This window comes from Coregonus clupeaformis, chromosome 1 (genome assembly GCF_020615455.1).
Source record: "Coregonus clupeaformis isolate EN_2021a chromosome 1, ASM2061545v1, whole genome shotgun sequence".
Lineage (NCBI taxonomy): Eukaryota > Metazoa > Chordata > Actinopteri > Salmoniformes > Salmonidae > Coregonus > Coregonus clupeaformis.
This window is the reverse complement of record NC_059192.1, coordinates 91,744,990-91,768,673: the sequence shown is the minus strand read 5'-3', so window position 1 is coordinate 91,768,673 and position 23,684 is coordinate 91,744,990. Positions and strand designations below refer to the sequence as shown.

The 23,684-nt window shown below is 44.8% G+C and overlaps 1 protein-coding gene across 5 annotated transcripts in view; it reads left to right on the top strand.

Annotated features, from left to right (window-relative positions):
* The window catches only part of tcf12 (transcription factor 12), a 90,592-nt gene that overhangs the window by 24,479 nt on the left and 42,429 nt on the right, over positions 1–23,684 (top strand). For all 5 annotated transcript variants that reach the window (XM_041894119.2, XM_041894157.2, XM_041894165.2 and 2 more), the window contains exon 6: positions 21,527–21,591. In XM_041894119.2, coding sequence (XP_041750053.2) covers positions 21,527–21,591 — 65 coding nt within the window. The remainder of the gene's footprint in view (positions 1–21,526; positions 21,592–23,684) is intronic.

Genomic DNA, 23,684 nt, shown 5'->3' with positions numbered 1-23,684 from the left:
GAAGAGAACATGCTTTGAAGGATTGGAAGCATAGGTTCACTGACTCACTGCCACATTTACTGAGCTGTATTTTTGATATTGTATTTGGTATTGTATAAGAATGGATATTGTTCTGATTTGAGTGTTGATATTATTTAAGGATGCCTTGCTTTACTGATAGCTCTGCAGGTGGAAAGGGACAATGGCCCTCCTTACTCACTGCTTTGTGTGTGTGTTCAGACCCATACAGCCATTGGCTTCGACAGACCTGACTCACAATGACCAGGAAACCTCATTTGCAATGCTTTTGAACAACATCTAAATCAGCTTTAGTTTAGATAAGAAATCTGACCTCCTAAGACGTACTTAGTTGAAGAAAAGCCAGCAAGCCATTGTCCTGATTGTATTGTGTGTGTGTGCATGATTTTTGTCTTTGTATTTTATTCCATGGTTTTAAATGGAATAGAGGAGAGGGTTGGCTCAGACCTGACTACATCATTCAACCAAAGAGGTATGACATGTTGAAAGCAGCTTGGGGTTATTTGAGGTCAGCTATTGTGTATGATAATGAACTTGTTACAGTTGTTTGGGCCCAACAGATGGCTGGCAATGACTGTTTATTTGACATTATATTTTAATGACAGTTACCAGCAGAATATGCTGCATGACTTGAATAATGGAGGCTCATTCTATAGGTCATCTTTTGTTCATTGGGGCTTTGTCTTTGTACAGCTTGGGAATAGTGAATAGTAAACTGTGTTGGAAATATAAACTCAATGAAGCTATTCGTCTGTAGCTACATGTATGGAAACAGGAGTACCCAATGTCTTTCAGGAATCATATATGAATCCACATGAATAGATGATGATTAGAATTACCTCCTCTTGCCTCATGCGATGGCCTTATTATCTGTCCCTCATGAGTAAAGCCTGTGGGTTGGAGGGTTGGAGGGTGAGGAATGTGGATTAGGATGAGGAGAAGGGTAGGGTGTCGTGTGAGCTCCCAGTGATGGCACCAGCAGCCTCTCTTGGGGCTAGCGTAGTGCCTGAGTTAGAGCGGGTCAGGCGGTCTGCGCCTCCCCCCACCCCTCCCCCCTCCACCATCCATCTATGTTGGTATGTATGCAAATGCTGCTCCTTGACAAAATGCAGTAAACAGTAAATAATGGTAAGCTGGAAACAAAGTGGGAAAGGATGGAGTGAGTCTTGTAATGGAATGACTTGTTCAATCCCATCCAGTGTTACAAATGCACTATTCTTAATATTTATGACTCCCACTGACGTTCTAGATTTATTAAATACCTGTATCTCTGCTCCATTTTCACCCCTATTCTTCTGTTCACTGTAAATTCCATGTAAGGAATCCTAGAACAAGTGTTCTAGAAGCTCTAAGGTAAAAGATGATTATGGCCTATGTCCAGCCCTCCTTGCCCTGTCTCTCTCCTGGCTGAGGATGTGTCCTGGCTGCCTGACAGTGTTTCTCTGAGGGAGGAGTGCAGGGTGTTGCATAATGCTGACTGGGAGTAGTTGTTTGAGGCAATATTTAATAAGCACTAATCCAGCTTTAGATTAAATAGAAATATGCATGCAGATAGGGAATCCTGCCTCTTCAGCGGGTGTAGTATTTACTGGTCAAACAGATTATGATCACAAAGAGAAATTGGTTTAGTCTTTTGTTGATATTCAAGACACAATCAGTAACAGTTTGCAAGGCAAAACACACTTGTTTTGGCTTTGGGTCATATAATATTTAGCACATTAAATATAGTCTCATAACTAAGCAGATTCAATTGTATAATTGGGATGGGAAAATCTCTCTGCTTTAATATACAGCTAAATCAGAGGAAAAATCTGGGCTTGTTACTGAGGTTTCTCACTCCATTTACAGTTCCTTCAGAAAGTAATTTAATTGTTTGGACATGATTTACAAAGATTGTCTCAAGGCTTAAAAAAAATTTTTAACCTGTCTCCTCCCCTTCATCTACACTGATTGAAGTGGATTTAACAAGTGACATCATTAAGGGATCATATCTTTCACCTGGATTCACCTGGTTTTGTACTCTCAGTGTATCTGGAAGGGTATAAAGCAATTTCTAGAGTGTTGAAAGTTTCAAGAGCACAGTGGTCTCCATCATTGGGAAATTGACCAAATATGGAACTACCCAGACTCCGCCTAGAGCTGGCTGTCTGACCAAACTGAGCAACCATGCAAGAAGGACCTTGGTCAGGGGGGATGACCAAGAACCCAATGACCACTCTGACAGAACTACAGAGTTCCTTGGCTGAGATGGGAGAACCTGCCAGAAGGACATCAGTCTCTACATCACTTCACCAATCTGGGCTTTATGGGACAGTGGCCAGATAGAAGCCACTCCTGAGAAAAATGACAGCACACCTGGAGTTTGCAAAAAGGGATGTGAAAAACTCTGAGATCATAAGGCAAAAGATTCTGTGGTCTGATGAGACAAACATTTTACTCTTTGGCCTGAATGTAAAGTGCTATGTCTGGAGAAAACCACGCACAGCTCATCACCCGTCTATTTTTTTTAACCCTTATTTAACTAGGCAAGTCAGTTAAGAACAAATTCTTATTTACAATGACGGCCTACACCGGCCAAACCCTCCCCTAACCTGGACGACGCTGGGCCAATTGTGCGCCGCCCTATGAGACTCCCGATCACGGCCAGTTTTGATACAGCCCGGGATCGAACCCGGGTCTGTAGTGTGAGTGCCTTAGACCGCTGCGCCACTCACACTCTAACACCATCCCTACCTTTTTAATTTCATTTTAGTATGCAGGCCTACCAGAGCGACTTCAGTGTGAATACCTTTTATACTGGCCCCAGTGGAATCGAACAACGGCGTTGCAAACGATGCATCAACGAGCTACATCCCTGCCGACATCCCTACCCTGACGAGAACCATTGCTCGCCCAGAGTCTGTCAATCGACTTCCAGAGCCTGGTCGCACGTTTTACGTTCCAACAGGACAATGACCCCAAGCATACAGCCAGAGCAACGCTGGAATAACTTCAGAACAAGAATGTGAAAGTCCTTGAGTGGCCCAGCTAAAACCCAGACTTGAATCCCCTTGAAAATCTGTGTAAAGACTTGAAGATTGCTGTTCCCCGCCACTCCCCATCTAACTTAACAGCGCTTGAAAAATCTGCAAGGAAGAATGGGAGAAAATCCCCAAGTCCAGATGTGCAAAGCTGATACAGACATACCCAATATGACTCAAAGCTATAATTGCCACCAAAGGTCCTTCTACAAAGGTGTGAATACTTATGTAAATGTTTTATTTCATTTTCAATACATTTGCAAAAATGTACAAAAAACAGGTTTTCACATTGTCATTATGGGGTATTGTGTGTAGATGGGTGAGAACATTTTTGAATTCAGGCTGTAACACAACAAAATGTGGAATAAGTCAAGGGGTATGAATACTTTCTGATGGCACTGTAGCCCTGAGATTTCCCTGTAGTGTCACCATGCATTCTGGGTCAGCTTGTGGTCCTCATCTCTGCATGTGTATACAAAACATTAAGAACATCTGCTCTTTCCATGACATAGACTGACCAGATGAATCCAGGTGAATGCTATGTTCCCTTATTGATGTCACTTGTTAAATCCATTTCAATAAGTGTAGATGAAGGGGAGGAGACAGGTTAAAGAAGGATTTTTAAGCCTTGAGACAATTGAGACATGGATTGTGTATGTGTGCCATTCAGATGGCGAATGGGCAAGACAAAATATTTAAGTGCCTTTGAACGGGGTATGGTAGTAGGTGCCAGGCGCACCGGTTTGTGTCAAGAACTGCAACACTGCTGGATTTTTCACACTCAACAGTTTCCTGTGTGTATCAAGAATGGTCCACCACCCAAAAGACATCCAGCCAACTTGACACAACTGTGGGAACCATTGTAGTCAACATGGGCCAGCATCCCTGTGGAACGCTTTCGACACCATGCCCCGACGAATTGTGGATGTTCTGAGGGCAAAAGGTGGTGCAACTCAATAATAGGAAGGTGTTCTTAATGTTTTGTACACTCAGTAGATATGAGTGGCTCTATATCTTCAATATTTAAATTTAACATCGGCACATGGAGAATTCTCCTGGCCCTGTAATGTTGTTTCATTTTTCAGCTATGGTGAGCGATAGCTATACTTGTATCTGCTCCTGCAGTGAGAGCATGACAGGACTCATTGAGTTGTATTTCCTGAGAGCCCTATGCTGGTTCATAGGGATGACTATATGAGTACCAGACCAGGATCTTATTACCTGCTGAGTTTCTTCTCTTACTGTAGAATTGAGAGGAAACGTTTAACAATCTGAAGCAATTTGAACAATTAGCACAGATGATAAGATACAAATAGACTAGCAGCAGTGTGATTACCATCTTTGTGTTGAGCCTCTTCTGTTGAGTATAAGCACAGAGCCTATTCACCCACCTAGGTGAGGAGGATAGGTGTTGAGGGTTACTGTACGCTGCTTCAGGTGCCAGTTTAAATGAGTCCTCTTCTCACTTCTTTCAAGCCTGTTGGCTTTGAGCTTCTTCATTCACCTTGGGTGAGTTCTATTCAAAATCATTTTGGCAGTGTTTGGTCTTTCTCTTCAGTTTGGCATAGACGAGGCCTATATGTACCATTAACATATAGAGGCTATGAAGAGCTATTGACTTTCATCCTGGCTCTCAGATGGCACTTGGAAGTCACTGCTTCATTTCGCAAGACAGGATTTATGCCGTGAGTCACGTTGATGGCTCTGCGTCAAAGAAGAAGAGAAAGAAGTGGAAATGTCCTACAAGGACATCCAGAAACATGAAACTTCGTTGCTGTCTTTTGATCACTTTTCTTTTTTTTTGCAGGAAAAATCTGTTGCAACCTTCCTCTTGACAGTTGAAGTAGGTTTGGCGACCATTGTTTGCGGTGTGTTGAAAGTGATTTAATGAGAGTTTGAGTATGAGAGTTACTGTGTGTGTGTGTGTGTGTGTGTGTGTGTGTGTGTGTGTGTGTTTTTGTTGTTAACTATTTCTGGTCCCCACAAGAATAGTAAACGAACAAACATTTGACCAACTGGGGACATTTTGTTAGTCCCCACGAGGTCAAATGCTATTTCTAGGGGGTTTAGGGTTAAGGTTAGAATTAGTGTTAGGGTTAGAATTACGTTAAGGGTTAGGGTTAGGAGGTAGGGTTAATTTTAGGGTTAGGGTTAGGGTTAAGGTTAGGTTTTTGGGTTAAGGTTAGGGTTAAGGTTAGGGTAAGGGTAAGAGTACGGGTTAGGGTTAGGGTTAGGGGTTAGAGAATAAATGATTTTGAATGGGACTGAATTGTGTGTCCTCACAAGGTTAGCTTTACAAGACTGTGTGTGTGTGTGTGAGTAGAGTACATATGTATATGTGTGTGTGTTTTCAGCCATGCGCCTGTGTCTGTATTAATAACTCTGCTGAGCTGCTACGATACACCCTCACGTTCCTCCACCTCATACGCTCTGTGTGTGTGTAGTACTATTCAAACTGATCTGATTAATATAACTAGCTCACCACACACATCCAGGCCTTCTGTCATTAGACTTGAGTAGGTGGGCTTATGGTATTTCCACGTTACATCATGTCTGCAGTGGCATGGGACTGTATTTAGCCACCTGAGTCACCAATGATGATCTCAGAGGTGTGTGTTGTGTTGCCTTCCAGTTGTTGAACACCATCCCAGGGATTACTGTGAAGAGTAATCTGCTAACCTGCTTAACCACTCCAGGCAGATGAAATCTATTAGATGGCAGTTAATGGAGCAGGGGAGGCTGTGGCCCCCAGAGACAGACTGGAGGCCCCTAGATTGGGCCAGACAGTCTCCGCCCTACTCTGTGGTGTGTGCTTCCACCAGCCCAGAGCCCAGGGCCCGTATCCACAAAGCCCAGAGCCCAGGGCCCGTATCCACAAAGCCCAGAGCCCAGGGCCCGTATCCACAAAGCCCAGAGCCCAGGGCCCGTATCCACAAAGCCCAGAGCCCAGGGCCCGTATCCACAAAGCCCAGAGCCCAGGGCCCGTATCCACAAAGCCCAGAGCCCAGGGCCCGTATCCACAAAGCGTCTCCAAGTAGGTGTGCTGATCTAGGATCAGTTTAGCATTTTAGATCAGAATGAAAAAGAACAGATCCTAGATCAGCATTCCTACTCTGAGATGCTTTGTGGGTACGGGCCCAGCTCCTCTCTCTGCCTGTTCCTCTAGAGACAGTGGTTACTGGGTTTCCATCTGATACCACTGTGACCGTCACCAAATACCTTGGACTCCTAACCCTAATTGATCTGTAACAGATGAAAACAATTTTTTTGCAGAAAATGCGTTGTCTCTAAGTCGATTCACTTTGATATTTTTTATATAATTCCCTGGAGTAAAGTGCTTTTTAGTTTTCAGGCCTGAATATGTGGAGACTAGGTTCCACAGTCTCCTTTATGGAAAATGTGAGGCCTTCTCCATAGCTACAGTATGTCCACAAAATAAAAAGCAGCTAGGGCTTGGATCAGTCTTAAGGTCTGTGTATAGGCTCAGGAAAAGTCCACAGCCTGAAATGCTTTCGCTGTTGATAGATGGACGAGAGGGGAGCAGTGAAGACAGAGTTTGAATCACAACCTGTCCTTGAAGGCCAGCCAACCCCTGTTTGTGTATCCAAGACCACTGTGACCATGTATCCAAGTGCATCAATGCTTTTCATACAACAAATCAAATCAAATCAAAACAAATTTGATTTGCCACATACGCCGAATACATCACGTGTAGACCTTACAGTGAAATACTTACTTACAAGCCCTTAACCAACAATGCAGTTTTAAGAAAAAAAAATGTTAAGTAAAAAATAGATAAGTAGAAAATACAGAGTCAATTTCAATGTGGATGAAAGTACACCTTTTTTTAAAGCAGCATTGCTCAGTATCCTTGGAACAGATTCATATCACACAGTTCAAATTGAATAGTGTCCAAGAATAGTTTGTATGTATGCTGCTTGCCTTATCTGGGTAATTAAAGCTGTAATGCATGCTGTCACCAGGAAAATAATTGTGGAGCCCATGCAGCACTAGTTTCTGAGATTTTCATCCTCATTGCCAGCCTGCAGTGTGTTCTGCAGTTAGTCCTCCTCTCTCTCCTCCTCTCCTCCTCTCTCTCCTCCTCTCTCCTCCCTCGGCTTTCTGCTAAATGAATTCTCTGTGCACGGAAGAATTGTTCTCATCTGTTTTTCATCTCCTTTTGATGAAACGTAATGGGTTTCCAGGAAATTAAATTATGCAGTCATTTAGTGACAATGCAAAGTGTTCAGAGGATTTTGTAGCCTAGGGTTTTGTGCACAAGAGGGGCCATGGCAGCGCCAAGATGTATTCTCTCTGCCTTTTGTGCAGCGGCGAAAAAATCAGTCTCTCTCTGTGCCTCAGTAGTGTCTCTTTTTCTCCTGTTTGTTTGTAATTGTTCCTTAAGGCTTATCATGGAGAGCCAAATCCCACATGGCGCTAGCATCCCCAGCGTGTTTAACTGGTGCAGGTGTTGGCGTGCTCGCATTCTGTCCCGCGAGGGCCCCTCCCCCGACCCAGGCTTTGATTGCGGCCAGGTGCTGCTCAGGTGTTCACCCGGGTACTTCTGCAGTGTGGGTCACAGGTGCTGCCAAGGCTGCTCCCTCTCCTCTCCTCCGTCTGTCACTCACTCGCTCCTGCCTGCACCCTCCCTTCTCTCTGTCTCTCCATCCTCTATTTCTCCTGGTTACGCTCAGATTTGCCCACCTTCTGCAGCCTCCGCGGTAGAGGAGGAGGGAGCACTGGTGTGCCTTTGGAGTGTGGAGACACGCACACAGATGGTGAGCTGTACTCACAGGTGTGAATCACAGTGGATCATTAAGGACTGTGAGTGGATGTGGTGGTTGGTCCTGTAGCCATACTCACTGTTAGTTCAACTGAACTAGAGATGGAATAGATTATATTTTCCCTTTGTCCACTCCACTGGTTTGGTACCACATGGAGAGAGAAGACTGGTTTGTAATGAATCCACCCTTGCGTGAAGGCACAAGGCCTTAGCACAGTGAGAGCACATTGCTGCAACCATTTCAAGCATATGTATTGCTACTTGTGATTTGTTTACTGGTACTAAACAATAGGTGAATACATTTCTTTTGTGGCTTGTTTTTCTGGGCATCTTTGAATGTGTTTGGTGTTATTCTATGTGTCAGGCCAGCAGAGGAAGAGAAAGAAGGAAGGTGGAGAGGGAGGGGTGTGGAGGCGAGGGGAGAGGAGGTGTGGTGCGCTGTAGTCTAGTGGATGTAGCCGGTCATTATGCAGAGCTACAGGGTGCGCTTATCTGTTACTGTGCTCAGTGGAGCGTGAAGAGCTGAAGACGAGCTGAAAGGGCACAAATCCCTCTCCTCCATCCCGCGCCCCCACATCCCCCCACTCCCCCTCCCTGCCCCACTCACCCCCTCCCAGTCCCTACCCTGCCCTCCTCAGGCACTGGCCCCAGTGCTGCCTGCGAGGCGTTGCCCAGCCCAGCTGCAGAGGGGGCTGCCTGTCCAAGAAGGAGGGCCAGGGGAGAGGAGAGGTGATGTAACAGGTCCCTGAGGGGCAGCTGCAGCAGCGGAGGGAGGATGACTGTAATTACAGGTCCAGCCAATCAGTCCAGGAACATCTGGAGGTATCATCCACTTCCACTGCATGTAACACTGTGTCATATTGTACAGGATAGTCACCTCACCTCCACTGATTCTGACAGCACAGCATACTGTACATCATAGTGGAATATTTCTGGTGTTGGTTTGACTGTGGATTATAAGCATTCAATAAAACCAGCTCTTCTTTTTATTCCCGTTTCATGAAATATATGGGCGTTTGATTGTTCAGTAATTCACATTCTGTCTTTTCCACGACTCCTCTACCTTGTGTCTGCTGTTTCCCTTGGTGACAAAGCCAACCCACTCCTGTAAAGCCCACCTAAAGTCAGGCAAGCCTGTTACCATAGAAATCTCTGTAATGCTAAATGACACATCAAAAAGCGTAGCTCGGTGCGTTACTCAAATGTGAGATACTACATCTACAGCAAGGAAGGATTTTCAAATAGTGGAGGCAGTGTCTTACTAGGGTTTGATGACTGAATCATGAGCTGCCAACATTTAGCCCAAACCCTTTGTACACACATCTAAAGGAAGACAGCAAGAATCTGCCTACAATCACTATTTGAAAGCATCCATACCTCTCTCTCTCTCTCTCTCTCTCTCTCTCTCTCTCTCTCTCTCTCTCTCTCTCTCTCTCTCTCTCTCTCTCTCTCTCTCTGCTGTACTTTGTCCATGTCACACTCTCTTTGCTGGGCCACTTCCCTTTCCCTCCTCCCTCCCTCCCTTAGCCCCCTTTGTTCTCTCCCCTCTCCCCCCCACGCCCCTCTTTATCCATCATATCCTCACCCTCTCTCTATTTCTTCCTCCCTCTTTCTCTCTCTCATTTCTCTCTCTTGCAGATTTACTCTCCCCTTATTCTAGCTGGCAGCTGATGCCAATAAAATTGTTAGTGATTGTTAAATGAAAACACAAAGTTGAAGGGCAATGATTCATTAGGAAGGAATGCTGCCAGTGGAACAGCTTAAGTCTCCTGACTCCACTACTGCACTGAATCTCCATCACAGACACACACACACACACACACACACACACACACACCTCTTGGCTACTGTACCTCCATATATCTGGTGAAATGTGTCCGTCCGTCCGCTCACTCTGGCATTGTGCTCTATCTTCTTCCCTGATGGAGAGTCTTGCCATGCCATGTCCAGCCTAGCCAGTTCAGTACCAGAGTCGTAAAGCTGAAGTACTGCACTGAGCTCTCTGTGACTCAGTGTTGCATGAGTTGAGGTAGTCTGAGGTTTCACATGTCCTTTGATTCAGCGAAAGGGCAAGCCTAGGCAGGTTTACACAAACCATCAACAATGGCTTTTTTAGGTACAGCTTGGGATGACTCTTCGCTATTCAGGGAGAACAGACTTGAGAACTTTTTACAGAGGTGTTCCTCCTTAAAGGGCCAATCCAGAGTTGCTACATACATTATATCCAAAATATAAGCTTATTTTACTCCAATGTTGTAAACAAAGTTAATGTAAACAGAAACTGAATCGCTTTAAAACATGGTTAAAACTATCATTTTGATCTCATGGATGGTCAGTCCTTGCATCCATAGCTCTGTCTATGAATGTGAGAGTGGTTATATTTCTCAAGCCCCATCCCTCAGCTGTTTACCAAAACAAGTGGTGGTGTGGCCATTTTTTTATTGTTTGAACTCCGGATTGACCCTTTAAAGTTTGATGAGATATTTCTACATGAGATACAGTAGCATAAAAACATGGGTCCCATTATGCCTGCCGAAAACCAAACACTGCATTCCACAGTAAGAACCTCATACCAACGGTCAAGCATGGTGGTGGTAGTGATGGTTTGGGGATGCTTTGCTGCCTCAGGACCTGGACGACTTGCCTTAATAGAAGGAACCATGAATTCTGCTCTGCATCAGATAATTCTACAGGAGAATGTCAGGCCATATGTCTGTGAGCTGAAGCTGAAGCGCAGCAAGACAATGATCCAAAACACACAATCAAGTCTACATGAAAATGGCTAAAAAGCAACACATTTCAAGTTTTGGAATGGCCTAGTCAAAGTCCAGACCTAATCCCAATTGAGATGTTGTGGCAGGACTTGAAACAAGCAGTTCATGCTTGAAAACCCACAAATGTCGCTGAGTTAAAGCAGTTCTACATGCAAGAGTGAGGCAATATTCCTCCACAGCGATGTGAGAGACTGATCAACAACTACAGGAAGCATTTGTTTGCAGTCATTGCAGCTAAAGGTGGCACAACCAGTTATTGAGTGTAAGGGGGCAATTACTTTTTCACATAGGGGAATTGGGTGTTGCATAACTTTGCTACACCCAATTATATATATATTTTTTGTAAACTCAGGTTCCCTTTATCTAATATTAGGTTTTGGTTGAAGATCTGATAACATTCAGTATAAAACATATGCAAAAATAGAGAAAATCAGAAAGGGGGCAAATACTTTTTCACGGCACTGTATTGCTGGCACTGTCATTAGCACTGTCCTTCTGAGTTTGCAGATGTAGCCTTGAGAGCACACAGGCTGCACTACAGTTGTTTCTTCAAGGAGTCTAGCAGGAATAACTGACTTTGTCTCCATAACCCATTCATAAACCTCTTAGTTTAAGGCCTTGTTGGGATGAGTGAACCCAATTTCATTCATAGGACTTTATGAAATACAAGTCATGTATAGAGTGCTGGGGCCAGTTGTGTGTCTGTGCCCTGTACTCTTACAGAGCCATGCAGGTGCACTTCTCTACACACATACCACACACTCCACACATACACACACACACACCTGGCTCAGGGACCTCAGGTGGCAAACGCAGCGCCCACCACAGCCTCCCCTAAAAATATCCACCCCCATTCCCCCATGGATCCAATTCATGGAGAGACATGAATGTAGCAAATTAATCAATGTAATCATGTTAGTTTTCAGACGTGCTCGTCCCAGGAGCAGCGTAGCGCAATCCCCTCTCCTCCCAGGATACATAGGGAATCCACAGCGCCATTACCCTGCCTGTGTAATATAATCCAACCTGCAGGGTTTGTCAAACAGCATGCACACACACACATCTCCACTGAGCACGCACACGCACACACCAATCCCCCCCCCACTTTTTCCCTGTTCATCCATATTAAATCTTTCATTACACATACATATTATTTTATTCATTGCTCCCCGTCCTAGCCTAGGGCGCTGTGGCTTAATGAGATATTAATCCTGTGTTTCAGCTGGAACATTTATATTTACCTGGGAACAGATCTGGTTCCATTCTCTTTGTCATTGTGTACTCACCTTTGTTATGTTTCATTAACTGAATATGAAAGGTTGTCTTCTATACAAATGATCCTCCTCCTACATGAGCTCTAACCTTGCATCTATCTGTTCTCTCTGTAGGTTTCAGTTAGCCACAGAAACAGGGGAACTGGAGCAAATACTAAGTGCATGCTAAAACACTAAAAAGCATGAAATAGCGTAAACTCTGCCACACCTGACCTGTGATTCAATTAAAGCCCTCACAGAGAGCTGGCTGAATCTCTGTCAGAATATCCCCTTCTTCTCCTGCCTAAGCACAGCCTCCCGTCCTCTCCCTCTCCTTCTATCCCCCTCCTCCCCCTCTCCTGCTATCCACCTCTCTCAGCCCCTGTTGGAGCCCCCCCCCCGCTGCTGCCAGGGAGATGGAGGTGGGGTATTAAATGCTTAGTCAACTCAGAGAATTTAACTGAGACCTCTTAAACGCTCACCATGCACTTTACACACACACACACACACACACACACATACACACACACACGCGCACACACACACACAAAACACACACACACACACAAATAAATAAATACACATACACATATATACATACACACAGCTCCGAAACGATTATCAAAGGACTGGTCCCATTGGCCGCTATTTGGCCACACTCTCTATATAGCTGTTTAGTGTTTGGGTTGTTCTGTTGGACTGTGGACATTTGGGTCTCTCTGGGATTTCTGTGAAAGGGAATATGCCCAAAGTGCTTCGTGACTAAGAGGCGGATAAAACTTCCTGACCTGTGTTATCCTTCCTGGTCCTTCATCTCTGTCCTCTGATGTCTCATTGTTTAACAGTTGCCTGGCATCTAATACCAGTCGTCCACACATACACTTTGATGTGGCACACTGACTGTACTCTAATATCCATCCAGGGACATGCAAGAATTCTCTCCCCCCCCTCCTTTTCCATGTCTTGTTAAATGTATTCTTGTTTTTCACTCGATGCTCTTGCTGTCCTAACATGGCCGTCCCACATGTGCATGTCTGATAGGGGTGTGACTACATGTGTGTGTTAGTGACCCTACCATGGTGGCCTCCATCACAGGCAGCCAGCGTCAGTGTGCACCACGTGGTGGGAGAGGTTGTTAGATAGCTCACAGCCCTCCTCCGCTGAGAGAATGGATGCGTGATTATGAAGTCATCAGCCATGAACCAGTAGGGCTGGGGAGGCGCCCCCCTTCTTGTGGGTCCTCGGGGTGCCATTGATTGGTGGCCATGTGTTTGTGCCCGATAGACTGTGAAATGGTGTGTTGCAGCACGGCTGTGTCGCACCTGCGTCCCACCAAGGTGATTGATTGGTTTGGTCATGTGGAATGTTCCCATCTGGTCTGCAGTAATGCATTTTTTTTCATCCTGTGAATAGCAAGCACTGGCTGGAGGATAGTGAGGCTCCGAAAATGGGAAAGGCCAAACGAAAACATTTCCCCCCTCCCCTTTTTTGCTTTTTACCAACGCGGAAAAATCAAATAGACCAAGCATCTGATTATCCTGTGTGGTGGGGGTTGGGGGTATTTGGGATAAATACAATCAGGAAATCCACCTCTCCTCTTATACACAGAGACAGACCACCATGGGAATCAAATCCCTTCTGTCTCTAGGTAGTCAGAGGGGCAGTAGTACTTCATTTTGAAAGGCATACTTCAAGGCTAAAAGCTGTGTGTTATAATGAAGGTTGTCTTTGATCCAGCTGAATATGATTAAAAACCATTTCATGCTCCCCCCATCCTGAACTTGAGAGAGATGGAGGAAGCTTGTCTTTGCTGTTAAAAGAGAGCCTTTTCATTTTGTCCAGCATGACTCACCTTAAGAAGTCTGTTTCATTTAGCTCTACTTAGATTCCTCCTCGTTTGATTCTGATTATTCTTAATCCCGGCCCCTCTCTTTTAATTGATCTATTCATTCCACCTAATGACTAATTACATATCAGAGCGCATCAGCGGAGGCATTCATCATCGTAGAACGTAATAATCAATGACATTTCAACAAAAGAAAAAATAAATATGCAAAAGAACTCATTAACATTTGCGCTGGCTGTTTGAATAATGCTGCTGCTGACAAGGCTGTAATTAACAGAAATTGATGCTGAGCTCAGGGTGGGAAGAGAGAGTTGTTTCCCCAGAGCTTTATTGTGCCCCCAGTGTGGGCCTCTGCCTTGCTGGTACCTGGACTGGGCTGGCTGGACTGTGGGCACTGACTGCTACATCAGAGAGGGAGGAGGGGCTGATGTACTACCCTCACCACCCTGCTGACCTCTCCACAACCCCAGCCCAACTCAAAGCACAGCTTTTATTTACTGTCCAACACAACCTGGCGGAAACATCAAAAGCCTGAAACAGGATGGATGTACACAAACACTTGAGAGAAGGAAACAAAAGGCTCCATTTTAAAAGCCAGGGAAACCAGTGAGTGGGTGTGCTGCTTTCTTCACGGCTGTGATGTCGCGCTTGCCAGTGGATTGTGTTTGGGAGCGACTGAGCATGCCCAATGCAGTGCTTTATGTCAAGGTTTCCAAAGAGACCAGAACTTTCCACTACAGGATTAGTGTAGAATATCAGGGTGGAAATGGAACTGCTCTGTAGTACAAAAGTGGTCTAAAACCAATTTCCTATGTTCTCCTTTCACACTGCAGGTCACTGAGTCCACCCCTTCTTCACCCCCCCGTCTCTCTCTTTTCCTGTCGGCTTTCCTGTTTTTGTCGTGAATATCAACAGAAAATGCAGCAAACACAATAAAGCTGTTTATGTTTGTTTTTTGGACAGCTGAAAGTGCTGATTGTAACAAGTTGAAGGAATTTCCTTTATTGCGTGTGTTAGCACTGCCATATGGCTCAACATGGAACATTAACTTGACAGGGATAATGGATTGCGATGAGGTTCTTGGCTAGCACTCGTAAAGCACGGACAGGAGCATGGGTTGGGCTCCTTCACAGGCACAGCACACACTAGAAAGAAAGAGGGGGGAACAGTTGTATAATCTGTTCATTTGGCTTTAGCATTACCCTCTATTTCCTCATGTTTACATACTATTTTACTCACTTTATACGTATATACTGTATTCTAGTCATTGCTCATCCTATATAACTACTGCTGTACACACCTTTTCTATTCATATGATGTCCATACTGTCTATACACACCATTTATATACACTATAAATACAAAAGTATGTGGACACCCCTTCAAATTAGTGGATTCAGCTATTTCAGCCTCACTGGTTGCTGACAGGTGTATAAAATTGAGCACACAGCCATGGAATCTCCATAGACTAACATTGGCAGTAAAATGGCCTGACTGAGGAGCTCAATGACTTTCAACGTGGCACCGTCATAGGATGCCACCTTTCCATCAAGTCAGTTTGTCAAATTTCTGCCCTGCGAGAGCTGCCCCGGTCAACTGTAAGTGCTGTTATATTGAAGTGGAAATGTCTAGGAGCAACAACGGCTAAGCCACAAAGTGGTAGGCCACACAAGCTCACAGTGCGTAGAAATCGTCTGTCCTCGGTTGCAACACTCACTACCGAGTTCCAAACTGCCTCTGGAAGCAACGTCAGCACAATAACTGTTCATCGGGAGCTTCATAAAATGTGTTTCCATGGCAGAGCAGCCGCACACAAGCCTAAGATCATCATGCGGAATGCCAAGCGTCAGCTGGAGTGGTGTAAAGCTCGCCACCATTGGACTCTGGAGCAGTGGAAACGCATTTTCTGGAGTGATGAATCACGCTTCACCATCTGGACGGACGAATGGGTTTGGCGGATGCCAGGATAACGCTACCTGCCAGATGCATAGTGCCAACTGTAAAGTTTGGTGGAGGAGGAATAATGGTCTGGGGCTGTTTTTATGGTTCGGGCTAGGCCCCTTAGTTCCAGTGAAGGGAAATCTACAGCATACAATGACATTCTAGACGATTCTGTGCTTCCAACTTTGTGGCAACAGTTTGGGGAAGGCCCTTTTCTGTTTCAGCATAATGCTCTTGTGGCTGAATGGAAGCAAGTCCCCGCAGAAATGTTCCAACATCTAGTGGAAAGCCTTCCCAGAAGAGTGGAGGCTGATAGCAGCAAAGGGGGGACCAACTCCATATTAATGCCCATGATTTTGGAATGAGATGTTCGACGATACTTTTGGTCATGTAGTGTATATACACAGGAACACCTGCTCTTTCCATGACATAGACTGACCATGTGATTCCAGGTGAAAGCTATGATCCCTTATTGATGTCATTTGTTAAATCCACTTCAATCAGTGTAGATGAAGGGGAGGAGACAGGTTAAAGAAGGATTTTTAAGCCTTGAGACAATTGAGACATGGATTGTGTATGTGTGCCATTTAGAGGGTGAATGGGCAAGACAAAAGATTTAAGTGCCTTTGAACGGGGTATGGTAGTAGGTGCCAGGCACACCTGTTTGAGTGTGTCAAGAACTGCAATGCTGCTGGATTTTTCAAGCTCAACAGTTTCAAGAATGGTCCACCACCCAAAGGACATCCAGCCAACTTGACACAACTGTGGGAAGCATTGTGGTCAACATGGGCCAGCATTCCTGTGGAATGCTTTCGACACCTTGTAGAGTCCATGCCCCAGCAAATTGAAGCTGTTCTGAGGGCAAAAGGGGGGCTGCAACTCAATATTAGGAAGGTGTTCCTAATGTTTTGTACACTCAGTGTATATATTTTTATATTCCGGTCTCTGACATTGTTTGTTCTGATACAGCTCGTTCTGATATTTCAGATCTTTTTTTTACTTTTTGAATATGTGGATTGTTTTGTATTGCTAGGTATTACTGCACTGTCGGAGCCAGAAACATCAGCATTTCGCTGCACCTGCTATAACATCTGCAAATCTGTGTACGTGACCAATAAACTTTGATTTGATTCTGTGTTGTGTGTTTGTTTTATTTGGGCCGTGCCTTCCTTACCAGCGAGGTGAGCCGAGGGGTCTCAGGGTGGAAAAACAAAGAGGCCCTCGGTAGGAATGCATCGGCGATGCTGTAGAGCGGAGGGAGCGGAGCAGAGCTCACTAATTGGCTGTTTTTGTGGCTGGGGTTTTGAATTGATCCCTAGAGATGCTTAGATCACTGCCTCCCAGAGTATCAAAACAAGGCGCGCTCCACAGCACCGCCATGCTCCAATCAATAGGGAGCTGTACTGTGAATGACTCCTCACAACGCCTGCCTTTTAATTCTGAGCTGCATCCCAATTTCATTTCAATATTTTATGTTACAGATGCTGTTTATACATCACTCACTCATTATACCCTATCTAAGCAAGTCATTCAGTTCAGTAAGGGTGAATTATAGGGTGGAGGGAAAATCAATGTCTCGACTGCTACACACTAGCATAGACAAATCTGCTCTATTTCTGGTATTGATGGTAACTGTTCAACATAATGGGTCGCAACACCTCTATTGCATTGCATTCAATGTCAAACTGTTTTCAAATTTAGGCGATCATAATCATAATGGCCACGTTTTACCATTCAAAATGCCAAATGTATATTGTGAAACGTATACATTCAGACAGTGTTGGTCGTATGCCAGAATTGAAGGAAGCCTTTTTCCATTCAAATTGATTTTCAGATTGAGCCGGTGTCATCAGTGTAATTGATTTGGCTAGGAGACACAGTATTATCCAAGGTGTTTGTCCCAGTGGACTTCATTTATATTTAGATCATCTGCAGTGATGGCTGTAATTAAGCCGGTTTATTCTTGTTGTTTTTGCATCATGTGTCTGGGGGATTGCGTCTGCGCCGGTGTCAACACTGTTCTTGTTGGACACGTGTGTCAACACCTGGACAGCCCGGCCTTCTTCCTCGCTGGCAGAATGATGAATTTACTTAGCATCCCATCCATCAACTGTAGTCTCGGGAAGTACAGAAATGTAAAAAAAAATTATATATACAAAATACAAACTGTCACAGACAAGAATCAAAAAATGAAACAGTTGGAGAGAATATTGCTTTCTGTAGGCCGACTGCACCTGCTCAGAACAAATCTTGTAATAATGATATTAGGGCTGGTGTTGTGAATGCCAGGCTGGCTGTGATAGTACAGGCCTGCTTGGGGAGATAATAACCAGCATGGCTAATGCCCTGGAAAGTGTCAGGCCTGCGACTCCTCTGGTGAAATTGGTCTCTTGTTCTCATGGTTTTCATTCCTCTTTTCGCTTACAACATTAGTGGGCTTTGATGGATGAGGTCTTGTTTCAGACTTCAGTGCTTCATAAAGGAGAATTAAGATTTAATGGCTCGAGTCATGTTCTTGCTCTGTAAATATAGGTTATTACGGGGACCTATTCTCCTCAGATTGAGTTATGTCTGCTAGAGACAGAGGAGAGCGCTGTGTTGTGATGAGGGTGTATTTGTCGGTCTAATTCGGGTGCTCGCTCGGCTTTAGAAGAAAAAGCTAAGTGCCAATATGTTCCACCTGATTTATCATCACTTGTTCTTCACTGCTTCAGCATCTTGAACACACATCCACCAGACCTGTGATCAACTTCTCCATCACTTCACATGATTAGTGGTTTAAGAAACGTTGAGTGATACCGTTGAAAGTACCTATTAGCTGTTAATTGCTATTAATACTGATGTTTTCCTGAACTAACTTTCATGGCAAGACAGCCAGGCCATAAAGAGTTTAGGTGGTCTTTGATGGAATGCTATCCAGTCTACCTTTTACTTCTCTGTTAGAAGTCTTTTGTTAAAGTATTGTAGAAAACTTCCTTAGGTTTTCCTTGAGCCAAGTTTCCTTCAACCAAGTTTCTAAATGGCTGAGTTAGCAGTCTCGGTAGTAGCAGCAGCAGCAGCAGCAGCAGTGCCCTCTACAATCAAAGCACAGTGATCCTGCCCTGGCTCTCTGCCTCCCCTCAGCCACTGGCATGTGAGAGTCTCTCTCCCAGGTCTTGTACTGTGTCCTCGACCCACACATCACACTCCACATGCGCTCTGCTCTTAAGTGTGATGATTTGGCTCCATTAATCATCTCAGTCAGAGGGTTTCTATAATGTATGATGTGTCCTATTACAGAGGGGAAGTGCCTGCTGGTGGCTTCCAGGGGGACAGGCAGGGGGAGACAGAGGGGAGTGCTGGGCCAGGCAGGTTATTGAGCACAGAGCCCCTCTAGCCTGTCACTCCTCTAGCAGTGCTAAGGGGAGATGGAGGATGTGATTAGATAAAAAGGGGGTTAGAGGAGCATCCGTATCAGGCAGGCAGCATGGCAGGCGAGCCGAGCCCAGAACCCTGTTAATCAGTGACCTCTACACCAGATCCTGAAGTTCATCTCTAGCCACGCTCCCACTTGGCCCTTCCCCTCGCCAATGCCCCCTGCATCCTTCTCCACCGAGTGACTCATTTGGCTCATGGAGGAGAGAGTGGGGGGTGTGGAGGGTGAGTGAGGGTTGGGGTGGGTGGGCGACGGGGGTGGGGCAGTAGCCTCACAGCTGCGCTAGCTGGCACCGGTTCCTCAAACATCAGCGTCGCAGCCAGCAGCCTGCTTGGCACAAACACTCGCCAGTAACACTTAAACAAATTGTAATTGCAATAGCTGGGCTGTCTTACATTGTTGATTTCTGACATTCCAAGATACTTTTTCTCCCCCATATTCCTTTTTGGAGGCTTTCATCATGTAGATGACTGTATGTTATGAGCGATACCCCATTATTTTCTCATCTTTGTGTTTGTGTCTTGAGCACCAATGGATCCGCCGGTCTTCTACAGAACCTTCTCTTTCACACCCTGTTCTTTCTTTCTAACTGGAACATTTCTAAAAGGTTTCTACATTATCCACTGAAAGCATTTGTTGCCTATGAAAATGTACAACCTCACCCCCAAAATATACTGTGTTGCATTAAATTTGAAAATTTAAAAAAAGAAAATATCATATTTAGCATTTGAATAGAGATTCATCAATGTGTTTTGGGGTTTTCCTTTTGATGTACAGACTTTAGTATTTTGTCATGTCCTCCCCCTAAAAATAAAAACACATGCTGGTGATTTCTAGACAGTATATAGCACAAATGTTATACACATCTAATATATATATATATATATAACTCAAAATAAATCTATCTACATCTCAGTATTGTTATCATCCTCTGTATCTACACATGTTGCTGTGGTAAACACGGTGGTGTGCTGGTAAGTGCAGTGACATGAGAATGGGAACATCTCTTTGTTTACCAATGCTGCACTCTTAGCACTGTGTGATCATGCGTGGCGGCACACTAAACAGTTAAATGCCTGTTTACCGTTGGGTTCCTCAGGGATGTTTTCCCCTTGGTTTGGGCTGAGCTGCAGCGTTGTTGATTGTGCTCAGGTCCCTGGGCGTGTTACAATGCTTGGCCGGGTCGTGCTCCAGAAGTTCAGGGGAGCTGCCTGCCTGTCTGTGCTGCGCCACACCGCTAGCTAGCTACCTCTCTCCCTAGTAGGTAGGTAGGTAGGTAGGTAGGTAGGTAGGTAGGTAGGTAGGGCCAGACCTGGAGAGAGAGAGGAGGTTTTCCTGAGCATGACTTCCTGCTTTGCTGGGGTTAGAAACAACAACACTCAGCCATCAATTATTCACGGTGGACAGAGAATGTATAACAAAACACATGCTGGGGATGAATATTTCACTGTGGGCACGAACGTCTCCTCACAGGGGAGAGACAGGGGGACTAAGTGATACTGATGGAGACCAAACCATGCAGAGGCTGAGGTGCAGCTTAGGAAATGTAAAAAAAACAAAACAGGTATAACCTTTTTAGTCAGCCAAAACAGATGTTCTCTCCCTCTGCGGTGGCTCGGGGTATGTAGTTAACCCACAACTAAATGCTCCTTCCTTTGCGAGAGAGCTAACCCAGAAATGTTATATCATATCAAATGAGTTGTGTTGCTACCAAAAGGGAAGCAGCGTTGTCAGTTAAACCACCCTACCTGATTTTGGCAGCTTCCTCTCTAGCTCTCTGGAGACTGTGTGCAGATGCAGTACGACTGTGCCCCGCAGCAATACTCAGAGACGTGAATCCTCCAACATGTGCCTCTGTTCACCTGGGCATGCCAGTATGAAGTTCTGTTCAGTCAGAGCGTAACAGAATCTCCTGGCTATGCAAGTTTTAAACTCACTAGAATATTTACCTTTTCCCCAGAGTCAACCGAATTTAGTTCCAGTGCTGCGTCTGGTGCTTGCAATGTTTGAAAGTCTGACAAAAATAATGTACGATGTTGTTAAAGTTGTTTATCATTTTCTTGTAGGAACCTCTTGTTTTTTCCCGCTGGGGTAAAAGTGCTGAGTTTAGTATATTGTGAGGAACATGATTCATGTGTTTTGTGCGTTGTGTGTTTTATTTGTTTTCCTGACAGCTGCCTGGAAGCATTTCTCTCAGGAGGAGTGCTGCACACCAGACGTGTGACACTGATGCAGCAACTCTGTCTAGGAGGATCTCTTATAGCTTAAGGAATACGTATTCTACGTAACATATTGTACAGATCTGCATTATGATATGGAGCAGTGGTTTATGGCCTAAAGAGTGGCCTAATATGTGACTGGTATAAGTGTGAATGATTTAGTATTTGAAGACACAATGAATAAGAACCATGACTTCTAGACCATGATGTGGTGTCAATGGTGTTAGTCTAAAAACAGTTTTCTCTGTGTCTCCACAGGTAAATCAGCAGAGAGGGCTCCATTTCCAGCCTATGGAAGAGAGCCTGGCGTGTCTGGCTGCCAGGTAAGTTTGATATCCGCTATTTTCTGCTTAGTGAGTCTCCGTTGGTAGAGCATGGCGCTTGCAACTCCGTGGTTGTGGGTTCAATTCACACGGGGCACCGCTAAGAAAATGTATGCACTAACTACTGTAAGTCGCTCTGGATAAGCGCTTCTGCTAAATGACTCAAATATAAATATAGTGTGGTCAACTCTGCTTGTTTAATTCTCCTTGTTTGGGCATTCTCAATACATTGTTAAAACTAATTGGCATGTCCAGCTCATCAGATAAAATGCCTTTGTTGGTAGTATAATTAGAGTGAAAAGGAATGTTTACACCAGAGATGGTTTATAAAGCGAACAAGAAAGCTCATGAGAATATTCTGAGGTGTGGAGGCTTAGAGATAATGAGTGAGTGATTACAGTGGGGCGTCCTCAGGTCTTCGCTGTCTGGGCTGAGGGGTTTCTCCGTGCCCTGTGTAGTCTAGCAGGGTCTAGCAGGGGCAGCCGAAAACCACAGAGAAACACCACTATCAGCACCTCCATTAAGCCAGGCTCAGCCCAGCTCCCCTCTCACAGCCACACAGATGTTCAACACAAAGGCCTGATTGTGTGCACAAGCCACAGCTCCCTCTCTCTCTCTCGGTCTGACGTCAGCAAGTCAATGGGGAGAGCTCTCATATTCTCTCTCTCACTTTTTCCTCCTCTTTCTCTCCCTCGTTCATTCTTCTCTCTGTTCTCCTCTTTCGCTCTCACTCACTGTTTTTCTGACTCTTCCCACTCTGTCGCCAGTCTCTCTGTATTCCCTTTCACTCTGCTCTGGCTGTGAGACCAGTAAGAGAAGTTCCACAGAAAATGGCTTCCGTCAGAGTCTACTCCACCCTCCACTGTTCCCAGTACTGAGCTTTTATATTCCACATTATGGTCAATGATATTGGGATTAGGGGTTTGCATGCCAAGTCTGGACTTAGGTTTAGGGCTACGTCTGAAAGATGTCTTTAAAAGATAGAGCCCACTTCTTTGGGCTTAACCTAAAGATCAAGGGAGCCTCTGACCTCATTGACCCACTTGTTAACCCACTCGCTTAACCTCAAGCTAATCATGTGCCAGAGTAGTACCCTTCACTTTTCTATCCCCTCACTGTACACACTGTACACATTACTACTGACAACTATGTGGTCATACAGAGGTCTGTGCTTCCAGTCAGACACAGTGAAAATATAGCTGATGTGAGTCGAGAGCTCGTTTACTCATTCATAAAAGAGCTTTTTGGAGAGGGAATGCCAGTTCAGACATTTTGTGTGGGAACTGGGGAATTGATGCAGGCCTGCAGCTGCTGAGATCTGAGGCTGGCAGAGATTCAGTTTGTCTGGTCCTAGAAAAAAACAGGAAGACCAAAAAAGCCATTTCATTCTTTAGAGAATGAAGGAAGAATGCTGGCTGGAAAATACATTATTAATATTGTATAACCCTTCTATTGATTATCGACAGGGCTCCACCGCTGAATCTTGCCCAGCCGAATCACGCATAAGCAAAGCTCTCAGGTGCAAAGTTTATCAGGCGTTGTTTATCTTTTAATGAGCAGCCTAAATGTTCACAACCCCCGTATGCTGGAGATTTCATAATCCATCCACACTAACCTAATAAAAGGTAACATTGTATTTTCTTCTCGGAGGACCAGGAATGGAAATTCGAAACACACAAACAATCTATCAAGAGGTAGGTTTTTGGAAAGTCCCGTAATAGGGCCAGATATCTGCCAAACAGACCATCAGTTGTGGGCTTGTCATCAAGTCTAGGCAAATTGCCTCGCTCAGCAACGGATTATTGCATCATTTGAACTTGATGAAGAACTCCCCACGTCTTATTGGGTTAAATATTCAAAGTGTTGTAGCCAGCTGTGGCCCCCTATTCCACTGAGCATGTCTGTCTCACAATAATCAACCCGTTTTAAACCTTTAGGCTTTATCTTTTTGGACAGTTGTTATATACACACCAGTAAAAGAAAAAGAGCCCAGTTTATCCACTCATTGTCTTTGTGGTATGGTAAGGTGTTATTCTGCCTTGATCATAATAGCAGGAAATCTGATTTAATTGAAGTCCTTCAGCATATCATCC